The 17,075-nt window shown below is 36.1% G+C and overlaps 1 protein-coding gene across 6 annotated transcripts in view; it reads right to left on the bottom strand.

The window, feature by feature from the left end:
* Positions 1-17,075, bottom strand: part of DNM3 (dynamin 3) — a gene marked incomplete at both ends in the record, with an annotated part of 567,700 nt that overhangs the window by 396,172 nt on the left and 154,453 nt on the right. For all 6 annotated transcript variants that reach the window (XM_082656445.1, XM_082656448.1, XM_082656446.1 and 3 more), the window contains 2 exons: positions 14,299-14,502; positions 15,718-15,867. In XM_082656445.1, the coding sequence (XP_082512571.1) occupies positions 14,299-14,502; positions 15,718-15,867 (354 nt within the window). The remainder of the gene's footprint in view (positions 1-14,298; positions 14,503-15,717; positions 15,868-17,075) is intronic.

Genomic DNA, 17,075 nt, shown 5'->3' with positions numbered 1-17,075 from the left:
CGTACTGATACAATCTTGATGACAATAACAAGTTCCATTTTAATAGAACATTCACTGTTACCAACATCTTCATGTTTTTCTCTTTTATTCCTGTTTTTTAAAAGAATTAAATTTATTTATTTATTTATATCCTTATTCAAATTCTAAATCTATTCTCTTTCTTTCACGGTGAATTTCATAATCAAGGTTATTTTATTTTTCCCAACAAAAATAGCATATCAAGAAGTACACACTTTTGTAAAAAATCTTTTTAAAGCCTATTAAGATGAAATTTTTTTGTTGTCATGTTTCCAATTCTAAGATTCAACATACTTTTTATGACATACATAAATCTAGATGTGATTTATATATGACATATAAATCTAGATATAATCTTAAATATAGATATAATCTTAGATATAATCTTAAATATAATTCTAAGACAACATACTTTTTAAAGCTCAAATGGAAGTTCTTCTCTACACTTGGGCAAGCCTATTTATCAATCTTCAGACGAACTACTCTCTTTGCAAAGAGGCTGATTTCTAACATAAGATTTAACAAACTTATTCGAATTGTATACACATGAAACTCTTGAAATTCAAGTACAAATGTAAAATAGCAATATGAATTTGAAATATGCATCTGTAATTCTCAGGCTTCAGAGTATAATATTATGATGATATATTCCATACACCTCCTATCAAAGTTCTGATCACACAGGATTGTAAGGTCATGTATATCTGTGGTCCCTGCTTTCTTTAGAGCAGATATCTAATGTATTCCTTGTTCAAGCTTAGTACATAGTAGATGTTTAATTTAAAAGAATGATTGATTAAACAGAAAGAATGTAAAACAACTTTTTCAAAGACCAGAAATATTTTGGTTTTAGCCTTTGTTCCTAGCATTTCCTCCATTTGAAAAAAAAAACAAACTAATTGATTTTAAGAGTCGCACTCATGCTAAATATAAGCTCAAAAATATATCCCTTAAGAATTCAAAACATGCCTTGTATGAGTTAACACACTAGGTTATTTCTTCTTAAAGAATCAGATAGCTTCACAAATATTAATTGATTCAATTAATATCCGGTAGGGTTTGCACTCTTGATTTAATTACTTAATATCTACAGTTGACCCTCCGTATCTGCTGATGCAAAACCTGCAGGTGAGGAGGGTGAACTGTATTCATTGCATTATGCCATTTTATATAAGGAACTTGAACATCCACGGATTTTGGTATCTGCAGGGCCTCTTGGAATCAATCCCCCAGGGGCACTGAGGAACAACTGTATTAATTGTTTTTAATATGGTCAACTATTTAAGCTAAGAATTTCAAGGTAAAACGAGAATCCAATTAGGAAAAAAGAATAGCTGCAGAGAAAGAGACACTGACTGGAAAATAGGTTTTCTCCATGGATTGCTCTTACATTTGCATTTTATAAACATATTCATCATATTCTGAATGCTGACTTAACGCCTGGATGCTTGAAGCTTCTGTTTAACCTAACAGCACCTCCAGCACCTCCATGACCAGATAGAAAAGTAAGGTGCTTTGGCAACTGCTAAGTGCTGCCAAAGGGCAATGAGTATCAGCTTACATCACCTATGAACTAACTTTTTCCAGATTGAATACGGAGACTTGTGGAAAGGCAAAACCTTGAGGAGGTAGGTTGGACACACCTCCACAAAACAAATAAGGAAGTCTGCCTCCAGCCTCCTGGTAAATTCTCACCAATTCACAAATTTCATCTCAAGAGAAAATGGTGCCCTCTTTCCCAACCAGAGGTCTAACATTCCTCTTGGAGTGTTTTTTATACTTCCGGAAGACCTCTGGTCATGCTAGATTTAGAAATGAAATTTGTTTGCTGTGAAATAAATCACCATGAAAGGAATTTCCAGACACATTTGCCTCCCTAGTGAGGCCTTTAAACACCCCTCTATTGTAGACAACAAGCTTGATGGGTAATGCTAAAAAACTGCTGTGCCTAGAAGATAAAAGGCACAATGAGAATCTTCATGGGTAATGAACTCATGCTCAAGTAATAAATCAGTACCACTGCTGGGACTGACTCTTCTGCTTTTATACAGAAAATGTGAGTGCCTCTTTAGGATGAACTGCTCAGCGAGGGTATAACAGTATCTATAAAACACAAAGATACTAGTGTCACTTCTAGTCATGTTGAACAGCAGTGTAAACATGGCGTCTTTATTATATGACCATTAGAACCTATCAAGATAGGTGGATATTACACCAACATAAATAAACTCAATATGTTGAAAGCTATCTCTCCACCAATCAGTCTAACCAGCTAACCTCATCTGTATCCATATCCTCTGCCTTTTGTACTCTTAAAATGGAGAACAATCTAATTTTCTTCTATCTATGGCAAGGACTCCCACAGGTGCCCCATGTAACATTCCCACTCCCCTTAATCAAGGATTTTTCTCATATATTTATCCTGTCTTTATCCTGCTTCTCCTATATTTATACCATCTCTATTCTTCTTTAACAATTTTCTCTCTCTTCTGGTCCATTCTCATCAACACACAAACATGGTATGAATATTGCCCATCCTTCAAAAACGTTCTCTGATCTTACACAACTAGTGTCCCATTTTTCTGCTTCCCTCTATTGTGAATCCTGAGAAAGCTGTCTGTATTCTGTCTCCACTTCCTCACATCCAAGTCTCCTTTGAACCTTCTCCTAGGAGACTTTCCTACCAAACCCTTCTTATCAAGGTCAGCAATGACTTTCATGTACCAAATCCAAAGGTCAATTCTCTACCCTCATCTCCATTACATGAAAATATAAAAGTCTGGTTTAGATACAAAAGTTGAAAGTAATGATGACTTAGAGTTCAAGGCTGCTTTCCTTCTGTTTACAACTGAATCTTCCAGGAAGCAGTGGAAAGAATTCATGGGCTAAGAATACAAGCAACTGAATGGATGCAGCTTCTCAGCACTTCCCGGGTTCCTCACAGAGAATTACTATAAGTCTGAAGCTGAATACAAGCTGTGAGGACTGGGGAAACTGCCAAGTCAGAGGGCAAAGAAATATAGATTCACTGCCTTTTATGCCATTAGGTTGGGTGCACCACTTCACTACAATGTAAGGGAAATCCCACTTTCCCGTAGTTACCAGCTCCTGTGTTTCATTTCTTACTGTTATTGGGCTTCCTTACAATGCCTGAGCAGTAGAATCGGCCTTGACCTACCAAATCACCCTCTTGATCTCTCAGCAGCATTTGACACAGCCCATGACAACACCCTTCTTGAAATCCTCTTTTCCCATGGTTTCAGGAATACCATACTCACTTGGGTTTCTACCACTTCTCAGTCACCTTTGCTTTTTCTCCTCCCCTTCACCACTACTAAAATACAGGAGAGCCCCAGTGCTACTTCCTTGGCCTTCCTTCTCTTCTCTATCTACATTCATCTACGTGCTCTCAACTCAACTAGTCTCAAGGAGTTAGATATTATCTGAATTAGTTCCCTAAGGATGTCACAACAAATTACCACAAACTGGTGGTTTGCTCCAATCTCTGCCTCCATCTTGGCATGGCCTTCTTTGTGTCCCTCTCAAATCCCCCTCTCTCTTCTCCTACAAAGACACTAGTCATTGGATTTAGAAAGCGCCATAAATCCAGGAATATCTCATCTCAAGATTCTTAACCTAATTACATCTGCAAAGACCCTATTTCCAAATAAGGACACATTCACAGGTTATCAGGGGTTAGAACTTAGATATATCTTTTGGGGGGGATATAATCCAACTCAGTACACCATCTCTAGGCTGATATCTCCCAGATTCATAACTCCAGTTTGAAACTCTCCCTTGAATTCCGGTCTCTAACACCACTACTTAGGTGACTAATAAACATCTCAAATTTTATATGTCCAAAAGGGAACACTTGATTCCCCCAACCATGTTTCTCTTCTAATATTCCCAATCCTAGTAAATGGCACCACCATTAAAACCCTTGGAGTCAACTTTGACTCCTTTCTTTTACTCACAGCAAGCCATCAGTAAACTATCAGCTTTACTTTCAAAATATATCTTGAGTCTGACAGCTTCTTCCCTCTGTACCATTACTCTCTTATTCTATGCCACATCATCCCTCTCCCCACTGGACCTCTTTGAAGGAGTAATCCAACTGATCTCCTTGTTTATGCCCTCTTTTAGTCATTTCTTCTCACAGCAGCCAGACTGACCTATGAAAACATAAATCAGATCTTGTCTCTCTACACTCAAAATGCTCCAGCGGCTGCTCATCACACTTTGAACAAAATTCAAAGTCTCTGTCACGGCCTAGAAGACCCCACTTGATCTGGGCCCGCCTACCTCTCTGATTGCAGAAAGTACTTCTCTTCCTCTCACTGAGCTCCATCCTCGATGGCCTCCTTGCTGTTCCTTAACAGTCAAGCCAGTTCTCCCAGTCCTTTGTGCTTGCTGTCCCCTTTACCTGGAATGCTGTACCTCCAGATATTCACAGGGCTTGTTCCCTCACTTAACAGTTCTCTGCTCATATGCTGCTTCCATGGACCATCACTCTCTCTTCCCTTACACTATTTTATTTTGCTTCATAGCACTTATCACTACTGGACATTAAAATAATCATTTATCAGACATCTTGGCTGTTTCCCCCATTAGAATGTGAATTGCGTAAGGCCAAGATTTGCTTTGTTCCACTGTATTCATGCTGCTCAAAGTGGTGTCCAGCATATAGTAGTTGCTCATTAACTACTTGTTGAATAAATGAACAAGTAACTATAATCATCTTTTAATATTAGTTAAAGCAATGTAGCCATATTTAAAACTGATATGAAAAGTAAAAATCACATTAAACCAGTTGAAGGTAATATTCACTGAGTGCTTTTGGGAAATAATGAAGAAGCATTCAGGTGAGAATGTAAACATGAACTCTTCCAAACCAATTCTTTAGCCAGCATTTATAATATTTCCTTGAAAAGTTCAATCCTTAAGTTTGTCAATGAGTCTGTTTCTTATACAAATTGATACAGAGATATTCTAGTAAATCTCTGCCTTAAAGAGAAGAATTATGAGGCAAAACCTAATTCAACATAACTTTAAAAATGCTTCACCATGTTTAGTACCATAAAACTACTTTATCAAGCAGGTATTACTCAAATTTTATAAAAATCTAAAGTGTTCATGATTATCACTGAACGAAGTGTTTAAAACACAGCTGGTGTGAGAAAGATAGACGATACAGTGGTAGACTACACCTACTGGTCTCAGAGATAGGTAGGCTCATATCATGCTTTTGCTACTCACCAGCTGTCTAACCATGAGCAAGTTCCATAGCTTCTCTAAGCTCAGTTCCTCTTATATAAAACTGGGCAATGCCACCTACCTGACAGGATACTTGTGGTTATAACATACGACACACAGTGTTATTACACAACCCATTTCACTTGAATTAATATATGTTGTGAGCCAAATCACATCCCCTAAAATATGAAAATGTTCATTTCATAAAGCAGATCCTCTGTAAACCTTTTTCTGGGGACTTTTATGACCTCACACATAAGACAAGATGCCATGCAAACAGCTTATTTTTTTTAAGTAGTGGAAAGTCACAAAAATAATCAGAAATATGTAGTGTGTATCTACCTAGCCTAGGATCCTACTAGGTGGTCCAGCATATAGAATTAACGCTAAGGACCACAAGCACTTTGCCTGGCTCAATAGATGCCTGATAAATGTCTGCTGAATAACAAATTAATGGATTAACTAACAAAGGCAGTGATTGAATTCTTAATACACCTGATTAGAACTTCTAAATAGCTGGAGGAAATGTTCCTTAGAGAAATCAATGCAGTCTCCATGGTAAGAATCCTAGTCTGGCTAGGTAAGAATCCTACTCTGTATCTGTGAGTAGCAGCTGGCACAATGCCTTAAACACATCAAGCAAAGCTAAGGACAACCCTCCTTCCACCCTATCCCAGCCTCAACCCAGCTAAGGTCTTCTTTTACCTACAGTTAATCTAGCAATTTGCAGGTGAATCTGAAATTATTTTAATTTTTATGACACATTATTAAAATATTCAAAATAATTCTATTACAATTCTGTTATCAAACCTTATTAGTTCACATTAGTGTAGGCAGCAGTTTGGATTAGAGAATGCTACTGATTGTTTTATAGGTTTATTACTACTATAAATGATATACAAAAAATAAAATAACAAAGTAGTATACTGTAAATATTTTCAAGAGGAAAATAATTGCTAGCATTTGGCCAGCCATTTAGATTTTGAGTTGTCTTTACAGGCAAATTTATCTTATTTAATTATCAGAGCAACATTTTGAGGTTTATTATAATTTCATGTCATTTTAGAGTTGAGGTAATAAAGTTCAAAAAAGTTAAATAACTTGCCCAAGAATATACAACCATGAAGTGACAGATCAGTTTCCAAATCCTGTGTTCTTTCATCTATTTAATAAAGCAATTAATTGAAGAATGGTCTGATGAAGTAGAAAGAGCACTAGATGAGGAGGAGGGGGCTATCACAAATGCACAGTGTGGTTGCAGGCATGTTATTCAATACTGTGTACATAACCTGAACAAATTTCCTCATCCCAAAATACGACCTCAACGCAGCCAACCTCAAAGTATTCTGGTGAAACTAAAACCAAAGTACGTAAGAGTAATTTGAAAATTTAAGACCACTATACTGGGAAAAATATTTGTAAAACATTAAATAATTCTGATGATTAGGAGTTTGAGCTTTGAAATAGCATAGCCATTCCCCTTGCAGTTTTACTGAAAATCCTCATTTAGTCAGAAAAACATTTTTCACAAATAATTCAAAAGATAAGCTCAACCTTTGTCTAGCTACAAATTTGTGACATTCTACATACACTGGGAGAATAATTCATCATGAACCTTATTTTAATATAAAAAAATGTATAACTCTATCCCAGCATTTTAGTAACATTTATTTTGTAAAAGCTTTAACTTTTAAGATCATTATGCAAATAATTTATAATTAACTTATCAACATAAACTTCCTTCTCAGGTACATATTCGAATATACCCAAGTCCTGCTAAGGTGAAAATGGCCTATCTATGTCAAATAGGCCTAATTTAGTGCAAAGTAGCTACTGCCTAAAATAGACCACTTCTCAGAAAACTATATAATTATGTACCTTGGTGGATAAGATTATAATCTAGATACCTTGAATAAAGAATGGTCCTCTATTATCTAAATAGGTAATCCTCATTAGCTAAAGGCAAAACTTCAGGAAGAATGTACATGAAGTGATAAGAACAGGTCACTTTCAAGCCAGCCAAATCAATCCTGAAGACTAACAGGGTGACAGATATCACAACCAGATTACCCTCATCATCTCAATTCAGATGTCTTTTATATGAAAATGTCCTGATTATTAAAGTTATATAGGATTAGGATAAAGAATATTGGAAAGGAATAAGGAATGGTGGAATAGAACCTCTGAAAAGGCCATTCCTCCATAAAAGCAACAAGAATACTGGCAATAGTTGTCAAAATCAACTTTTTCAGAACTCTCAAAATTAACCAAAGGTTTCCAACAATGTGATTGGCATTTATTCAACAAAATCACTGGATCTCAGGAATAACAGAGAAATTTGTGGTGTTTGGACTTTCCCTATTCCCATTCTCCTCTCCTTAGCCCTGCAGTAGCCTTAAAAACCAAAAATCCCACAATTACAGCAAAAATAGCAGCCAGCAGCTATTGGAAGGGAAAGAATGGGGTTGGAATACACCAAAAGTACCACTTTCAGAGAACTGTAATTATTTAACCTGTCTAGTAGTTCTCTAAAATTACCCATTCATAGAGCTTTCTTTATTTGGCCCAGCTCAGAGCTTACTCAGTGCATTTGCCTTTTCCCCCAGGTAGCATGTGGAAAACAATCAGTGGCAATTGTTCAACATAACAGCTGCCTCAGGCAGCAATAACAGCTGGGGAAAAAAAGATGACAACCAAAAAAAAGAAAAATTGGGGGAACAAGATGGCCATAAGGGCCTGTGAATTTTGTATAATCTAGAAGGCCACATGCATGCCTGGGGCTGTGCACATTCTCAGGAAAGATCTCAGAAGGCCCTAAACTCTCACCTCTAGCTAACCTTAAGGCTCTACACAAGCAGGAAATGAAGACAAGCAGGAAGTGAAGACTAAAGCAGAGTTATGAACTGCCTGAGCATTGAAGGCATATTCCAAAATGCACATCAAATCCTTCAGCAAATGCTGGGAGACTACTTGGCTCTGAGCATTTAAGAAAATCTCTGTCTAATAACTAGCTGATCAATGAGAAAACTGAGTAAAGACTTTAATGACCACAAAGAACAAAGAATACAGACCTTACAGAATTAGCTCAGGAAAATTACTAAGCAAACAAATAGCAACAACAACAACAACCAACAACAAAAACAAACACTGGGGGAGGAGAGGAATCTGATTTTGAGTGGTGCCACATTATATTACTTAACATGTTCTGCTTTCAACAAAATATTACAAGATGTGTGAAGAAAGTATGCCTCATACACAGGAAAATAAGCATGCAGTAGAAACTGTCTCTGAGGAAGTCCAAACATTGAGCTTACTAGACAAAGACTTTAAAAAAGCTATTTTAAATATCTTCAAAGAGCTAAAGGAAGCCATATCTAAATAACTAAAAAAGTAAGAGAATGATTTTTCACCAAATATAGAATATCAATAAAGATATAGAATTATTTATTTTTTTTTTTTTGTGGTACGTGGGCCTCTCACTATTGTGGCCTCTTCCGTTGCGGAGCACAGGCTCCGGCCACGCAGGCTCAGCAGCCATGGCTCACGGGCCCAACCGCTCCGTGGCATGTGGGATCTTCCCGGACCGGGGCACGAACCCGTGTCCCCTGCATTGGCAGGTGGACTCTCAACCACTGCGCCACCAGGGAAGCCCCTAGAAATTATTTTTAAAAAATAAATTCTGGAGGTGAAAATTAAAATAATAGGAATAAAAAATTCCCTAGAAAGGTTCAACAGCAGATCTGAGCAAGCAGAAAAAAGAACCAGCAAATCTTAAGACAGGTCAGTTGACATTGTTCCCCTCATCTGAGGATCAGAAAGAAAAAAGAATAAAGAAAATAAAGGAGCATATCAAGTGTACCAACATATATTTAATGGGAATCTCAGAAAGAAAAGAAAGGGGAAGAAAGAATAGTTAAAGAAATAATGGCTGAAAATGTCCAAAATTTGATGAAAACTATCAATCTACACATCCAAAAAGTTCAACAAACTCCAAGAAGGATAAAAAATCAAAGAGATCCACATCTATAAACATCAAAATCAAACTTTCAAAAGACAAAGAAAAAATCTATAAAGCAACAAGAGAGAAGAGATTCATGATGTTGAAGGGATCCTCAGTGAGATTAACAGCTGATTTCTCATCAGAAAACTACAGTGGTCAGAAGGTAGTGAGATGGCATGCTCAAAGTGGTGAAATAAAGACTATCAGCTAAGAATTTTCCTTCAAAAATTAAGGAGAAATTAAGAGAATCCCACATAAATAAAAACTGAAAGATTCCCTTACTAGCAAATTTACCCTACAAGAAATACTAACTGAAGTCCTTCAGGCTGAAATGAAAGACCACTAGACAGTAACTCTAATTCACACAAAGAAATACAGAACACTGGTAAAGGTAACTACAGCTGATCCTCCGTATCCACAGTTTCTGCATCTGTGGAGTCAACCAATTGTGGATCAAAAATATTCCCAAAACAATCCCATAATGTTGCCAAAAGCAAAACTTGAATATGCTACACACCAGAAACTATTTACATAGCATTTGCATTGTATTAGGTATTATAAGTAATCTAGAGATGATTTAAAGTATATGGGAGGATGTGCATAGGTTACATGAAAATATCATGTCATTTTATATAAGGGACTTGAGCACGTGCAGATTTGGGTGTGTTTCCACTGGGGATCCTAGAGCCATCCCCCACAGATACCAAGGGACAAATGTACATAAGTAAATGTAAAAAAATATAATGTATTTGTGTTTGTGTGTAACTTTTTTTCTCCTATCTGATTTAAAAGAGAACTACATAAAGCAGTATTTATGTCTATGTTGATGGGCTCGTGATGTATAAAGGTAATTTGTAGAACAATAATAGCACAAAGGAAAGGGAGGAACTGGAGCTATATGGAAGCAAAAATTTTGTATACTATTGAAATTAAGTTGGTATTGATCTGAACCAGATTATAAATTAAGAGGTTATAAATTAAGAGGTTAATTGTAATCCCATGGCAACCACTAAGAAAACTTTAAAATACTAAAATAAATGACAAAGTAATTAAAATGGTACACTAGAAAATACATTTTTAACAAAAAACAAGGCAATAATAAAGAAATAGAGAAACAAAAAGATTTACATACGTAAAATAGCAAAATGAAAGTCATAAATTCTATCTTTCAGTAATTACGTGGAAATGGACTAACACTCCAATCAAAAGGCAGATATTAGTAGAATGGGCTTTATAAAAATTGATCCAACTACGTGCTATCTACAGGAGACACATTTTATATTTAAAGACACAAATAGGTTGAAAGTAAAGAATGGAAAAAGATATACCAAGGAAATAATAACAGAAGAGAGTTGCAGTGGCTACACTACTATCAAACAAAATAGAATTTAAGACAAAAATTGTTACTAGAGACAAAAAAGAACATTTTATAATGATCAAAAGTTCAATCCATCAAGAAGACATAACAAGTATAAATATACCTAACAACAGAGTCCTAAAATACATAAAGCAAAACCAACACAACTGAAGGGAGAAATAGATAATTTATCAATAATAATGGGAGACTTCAATATCTCATTTTCAATAATAGAAGAACCAGACAGAGGACCAAGAAGGCAACAATATTTGAACAGCATTATAAACCAAATAGAACTAAAAAGCATCTATAGAACACTCTACCCAACAACAGCAAAAAATACATTCTGCTCAAATGCACATGGAATATTCTCCAGGATAGACCACACGTTAGGCCATAAAACAAGTCTTAATAAATTTGAAAGGATTAAAATAGTACAAAATATGTTCTCCAATCCAATGGAATGAAATTAGAAATCAATAGCAGAAAGAAATTTGGAAAACTCAAAAACATGTAGAAGTTAAGCAACACATACCTAACTAACCAAAGTTGGTGTCACTGCTTTTTTACCAAAGCTGTAATTATAAGGAAAACTAGACCTCTGAATCAGATATTAGAATGATTCAGTCTTCCCACAGAATGACTGGGAGGGCACAGAGGGTAAATAAAGGTATTGATTTGTCAACCCGAATATACCATGTCTCTATATCTCATACTCTAAGCTCAAGTTGCATTGAGTCCTACAGCTTCTTCTTTTCTCTATTTTAATTCTTTTACTACAAATGTGAACCTTATTTTGGGCAAGAATTCACCCTCTTCCTTTGGAGCTTCAGTGATGTCCAGGACCAGCCAAAGCCTCAGGATAGCAGCACACAAAAGTGGGTCTCTGGTGGAGACCTAATCACCATGCAAACCTGAGGGTTCTCAAGTACGACAGTGTTCAGAAGTTTCAGAATTGAAACTAGGATTCTAAAACAAATAATAAACCCTGAGGTTAGCAAGGAATTTCTAGTAACTAACACAAGAATTGTACTTATGAGCCTTCAGGCAATGAATTTGTCCTCCTTAGCGATCACCATGCAAGAGTAGACAAAGAAGTAGCATACAGTGGCATTGAATATTTTCTCTATTTCTGTAAAATTATCAATTATTTGCAAAGTTCCCTGTGAATTATCTGCAAACATTCAAAAATCTGTTCTTAGGACTACCATTTACAGAATATAAAAAATTGGGGTAACGAGGGCCTATCTTTGACAAAGCAGGAGTTAAAATGAGCCGCAAGAAATGAGGTTCATTTGGGGTAAATTCATGGCAATGAATTCATGGTAAATTCATGGCAATGAATTCATGGTAAATTCACATGGCAATTTCTAAGTGGCAGCTAATAAAATAAGCCAGGTCTATAGCAGAAAAAAAAGTCTCATTTAACTTTCTGGATACAGATTTGTGACAGACAGACTGGGGATATCATTTGTACTCCTCCATGAAGTTTCATCTGAAGTAAGTGTGGACTTCTCAGGGATGTGATTGTGCTGCACTCACTAGAATCCACTGATGGAAGTGTTATCTCTCTCTGTTCCAATCAGATAACCTGGTTTTGTCTCCTTCAGAACAAGAAGGCTTCTGAGACAGGGGTGTTTTAGTATAATTTTTATAACTAGACTCCAGCCCTAATCCATAATCTGGCTCTCCCAAGTTACTGAAGCTGAAGAAGGAGTCCTGGTGATGGTCCCCATGTAGCCATCTGGAACTTCCACCTACTTTGTTTCAAACCCCAATCTCAGGTATGTTGGAAGAAGCCAAGAAGAAGAAAACCAGTCACTACTGCAGAACTCTGAAAAGGTTCAAGAACTGAAGGCACCAAGGTTAGTGAAGAGGAGCTGAAAATAGAACTGGCTGAAAGTTTATATGGTTTACTGTTAGGCCGCCAGACTCTTTTTCCCATCTTGCACACCCACACAGTTACTCCTCCTTGACCTCAGCAGAATACTGAAGATTTACTTTCAGAAGAGGATGAACCAGGGCTTCCCTGGTGGCGCAGTGGTTGAGAGTCCGCCTGCCGATGCAGGGAACACGGGCTCGTGCCCCGGTCTGGGAAGATCCCACATGCCGCGGAGCGGCTGGGCCCGTGAGCCATGGCTGCTGAGCCTGCGCGTCCGGAGCCTGTGCTCCGCAACGGGAGAGGCCACAACAGTGAGAGGCCCGCGTACCGAAAAAAAAAAAAAGAAGAGGATGAACCAGAGGGACTTTGGACTTAAGAAGACCTTCAGGAATGTCATTATGAAAGCAGAGGGATTAATGAAAAGTCTACATGCTGAATAGTGAGAATCACCTCACCTTCCCCTACCAACTCAATTCTTCCTTGTAGCTCTGAGACCACTGGACATCAGGCTTATACCAAGTCAGCTCAAGAGAAAATACTTGAATCTAACAGCAGCTGAGGAAGTCTCCCCACAAAATGGCCAGGTCCCAGCCCAATCGCCCTATGGAAAAGCCCATTAGTCAATGAATCCCTTTCAAGCACAGGCAGACCTTCCATCAGCTTTTTAGTGCTCTACTCTTAAATCTACGAGAGCAGCAAAAGATCACCAGTCATTTGAAAAAGGTCTCTAACATCAAAGATAATGACCAAAACAAACAACCAGAAAAAAATGAACTCAGAGATATTCTAGATTACAAAAAGAAAACCTCAAAAAGCTGTCATTAAAATCTTTACAGAAGATACTGCACTTGAGAAGCCAAGAGCACAATGCTATTTTAAAAAATAACATTCACAAAATAAGAAAATGCTGTTGGAATTTTTAAATGATATCAAAAATGAAAAAGTAGAGGAGCTAAAAGTTGAGTAAAGATTGCAAAAAGTAGAACAAAGAGACAAACAGATGATAAATGAGATTTTTTTTTAGAAAAAGAGGATTAATCCAGGAGTTCTAAGATGTCAATAATAAGAATTCCAGATAAAGAGACCAGAGAAAATGGGGCAATTAATTATTTTTTTAAAAAAAAAGAATTCCTAGAATTGGAGAAGATACATCTGCATCTTGAAAGGACACATCACTGAGTGCCATTCATAATTTCTTTAAACAGACACACACAAAGACCCATCATTGGGGTCCCTGAACATAAATTATTACTCAGCTCAGAGAAAGAAAAAGTCAAACATCAGCATAAATAAGGGACTTTTTTGGATTCTGAAATGCCAGTAACAAACATATATTATGAAAGCAGGGATTTAAGTCAAACATTATAAACTAAATAATATCTTACATGCATTAAAAGAGCCTCCTATTTTAATGAAAAACAAACAAAAACAGAAAAGATTTTTTATTTGGAGTATATTCAGATAACTCATAAAAACTAAGGGGAGAATCTGAATTCTGTATCAGAAATTTCTTTTATTAGCTGTTAAAATAAGTAGTTCATAACAATTAGAAAGGTCTATTTTCCTAGATCTCAGTTAATCTTACATTTATTTATATAGGTTTAGACTATATTCCCCAGTTATTTTTCTTTCAGCATCTTAAATATGAAAGAGCTAACAATATTAATAATGGTGAATTTAATTAATAATAAAATCAACTTATGAGAATTTGTGTTACCTTGAAATATACCCAAACTCTTGACATTTTAAACTAATTCCCGTTCATCTTATGGGCCATACACTCACCTTGAGGATCAACTTCTTTAGCTAGTTTCAGTGCATCTGAGTTTGCAAGATCGGTGTTGGCTGGGGTAACAGCCAAAATCAGACAGTTCTCCCGTGTGATGAACTGCATAATCATCTCTCTGATCTGGTACTCAATATCTGGTGGCTGATCTCCCACGGGCACTTTAGTAATTCCAGGCAGGTCGATAAGGGTTAGATTTAACACTGTGGAAAGGAAAAAAAAAATAAAGTTTTACATATACCATCAATGCTGAAAGATATCAGCAATGCAGAATCATGTGTCACTTTAGTAGAAATAAAACAAGCTGAGCTTTACGTATTGTGTATCTGAAGAACTTCGACTCATGTGCATAGAATAAAAAGGACAGAATTCAAAATGGCTTTTCAAGTTTTCTCTATTTTTATAATATGATTGTGCTAGGCCAAATGATCATTTTAACATAATTTAAGAAGCACTGATTTGCATATCTAACAGTTTTCTCAGAGAGCTGTCACATTTGTAACTGGGGGCTATAATTCAAACACTGAACAATAAGTGAATATGCTGTCTGCCAGTCTTGTACACTGCCTTCAAATGGTGTAAAAATTCTCTGGGTAAGGTTTGCCCTTCCCTTTAAAAACATCATACATTATTTACAGAGTGTTAGCCACTTAACCTATAGGAAAGCTGTTAGCCATTCATGGTGCCATGAGGTTAGTGTTCAGGCTATACAGCCAGACTCATGGAGCACCATTTTGGGAGCCCAGGAAACTACCGAGTCAGTGACTCCAGTCCCGACCTGGCTATCGTTCTCTCTGCATGCTACGTTATTGGCACCAAGTCCTCTTGGGAAGTTGTAATTGAGCTTATGTCACTCATGGTCCATTTTAAAAGCAACAGAGCTGGGTAGAAGATAGGAGATTAAAATCTGCCCCACTAAAATCTTAGTCAGAATGGAGGCTATTCTGTATCACACACCAGGAACTGGATATCTGACAAGTTTCTGCCGACAGTCTGGGGGAAAAAAAAATCACAGTTGATTCCTCAGGAAGAGATTAAAGAGGAATATATAGGACTGAAAGAAAATTCATTAAGGATAACTCAACCATAGTACCATGCACCTCTAAGATTTTTGCAAAAACTGAAGATATTAAAAATGGAAGTTTTCATGCATACCTCTTTGGAATTCTAAAAGTTTAAGATAAACATAAAGAAAACATTTTAAAATGACTTCTCTTTTAAAAGTTATCTCCTCCTGTCTCCCCATAAATAATTTTATGAGCTGTTTGGATCATACCATTTACTGAAGTATCTAAGCACAATCCTAGAAACTCGGTATTTTTTGAGAGAAAAAAACCATCTTCTATAAATACTGTATGTTAATTAATATAGTAAAAATTTTTGAGGACAAGAATTTGGAATTTTGTTATTTTACTTACCATGTGGGGAATAGACTCGTAAATTAATGGGTATGGAGGAAATGCCTTTATTCATTCCGGTTACTCGATCTGTTTCTGCTTCAATCTCATGGCGAACTTCATCAAAATCTGTAATTTTTCTTCCTTTGCAATGTAGAAATTCTGCATATTCTACAAAAGACAAATTAATACAACCTAAAATTCATGTACTCTTGCAATAATAAGGAAATAATGCTTCTTTAATTACAAGTCAAAGTATCCAGTATTGCCTCTTCAGCCATCACAATGAGAGAACACAGTAGTTAACAAAAAGCACAGTTAATACTTTAGAAATATTAAACAGTTCAAATACTAAGGCTGCTAAATTTGCTAATTTTCAGATAAGCAATTAAGTATTATAAGCAGTCTTTAAACCACCTAGCCTACTAAATAAAGAGAATCCTGGCCCTCCAAATGATGAAACAAATAATAACAACCAATTGTCAAAGAAATTAGAGCTAGGGTACACAAAAAGCCTACTTACTAATCCTATTAGAATGTCCTTTTTCAATATCACCACTTTATCACGATGGAATGCTAAATTATATAAATATAGCTTCAGAAGGCAAAAAGATTTAGAAACAATGTTTGCTTTATCTTTAAAAAGAAATAATATATGGAATATTTTAGCTTTAAAATATACTATTCAAAATACCACACCAATTTCTTTAATTAAAAAGATATTTTCTCAAGAAAAAAAAGATAGGATATTACAAAGAAACTATTTACCTGCAATCTAAAAAAAAAAAAAAATCAGTATCTGTAGGCAGAAGGAAAAACTCTAAAGTAACTATATAATAACAGAATATTAGTTATTGTTAAATTTCAGTAACATCTTGAAACTGTTGTGCTATCAATTTCTATATCTGCTTCCAGAGATATCAAGTATATGATAAACAACACAACTCAGAAAAGGAAACTGATACTATTAGACCTAAAAATTTTATGATAATTTTAACAAGGGAACGAGTCTTAACAAATACTTTAATTTCTCTAACAACTAGCTGAAGAACTGCTCCACCAAACGTAGACTAAGGCTAAGTATCTTGGGACAGATAGCGGCTGAGAGAATTATTGGTAGTCTTTCTATGATTCCCCACCATAAATATTTAACCTTCACCCACTATATGGCAAGGCCAACAGGGAGACAACTACAAGATGTGGCTCATGCATCAATGGTGGAAGTATACACAACAATTAAGCTTCAAAAGGCTTCAGAAGTCTGGCCTGAAGAGACCACTGCATCATTTGGCATTTTCTTTCACACATTTACCCTCATTGGTGCTGTTTTTATTAGATTATAAATTCTTAGACGATAGAGCCTTTATTTTATTTACCCA

Source organism: Grampus griseus (genome assembly GCF_964374135.1).
Source record: "Grampus griseus genome assembly, chromosome: 1".
Classification (NCBI taxonomy): domain Eukaryota; kingdom Metazoa; phylum Chordata; class Mammalia; order Artiodactyla; family Delphinidae; genus Grampus; species Grampus griseus.
Note: the sequence above shows the minus strand (reverse complement) of the source record. Positions and strands in the feature narration are given on the sequence as shown.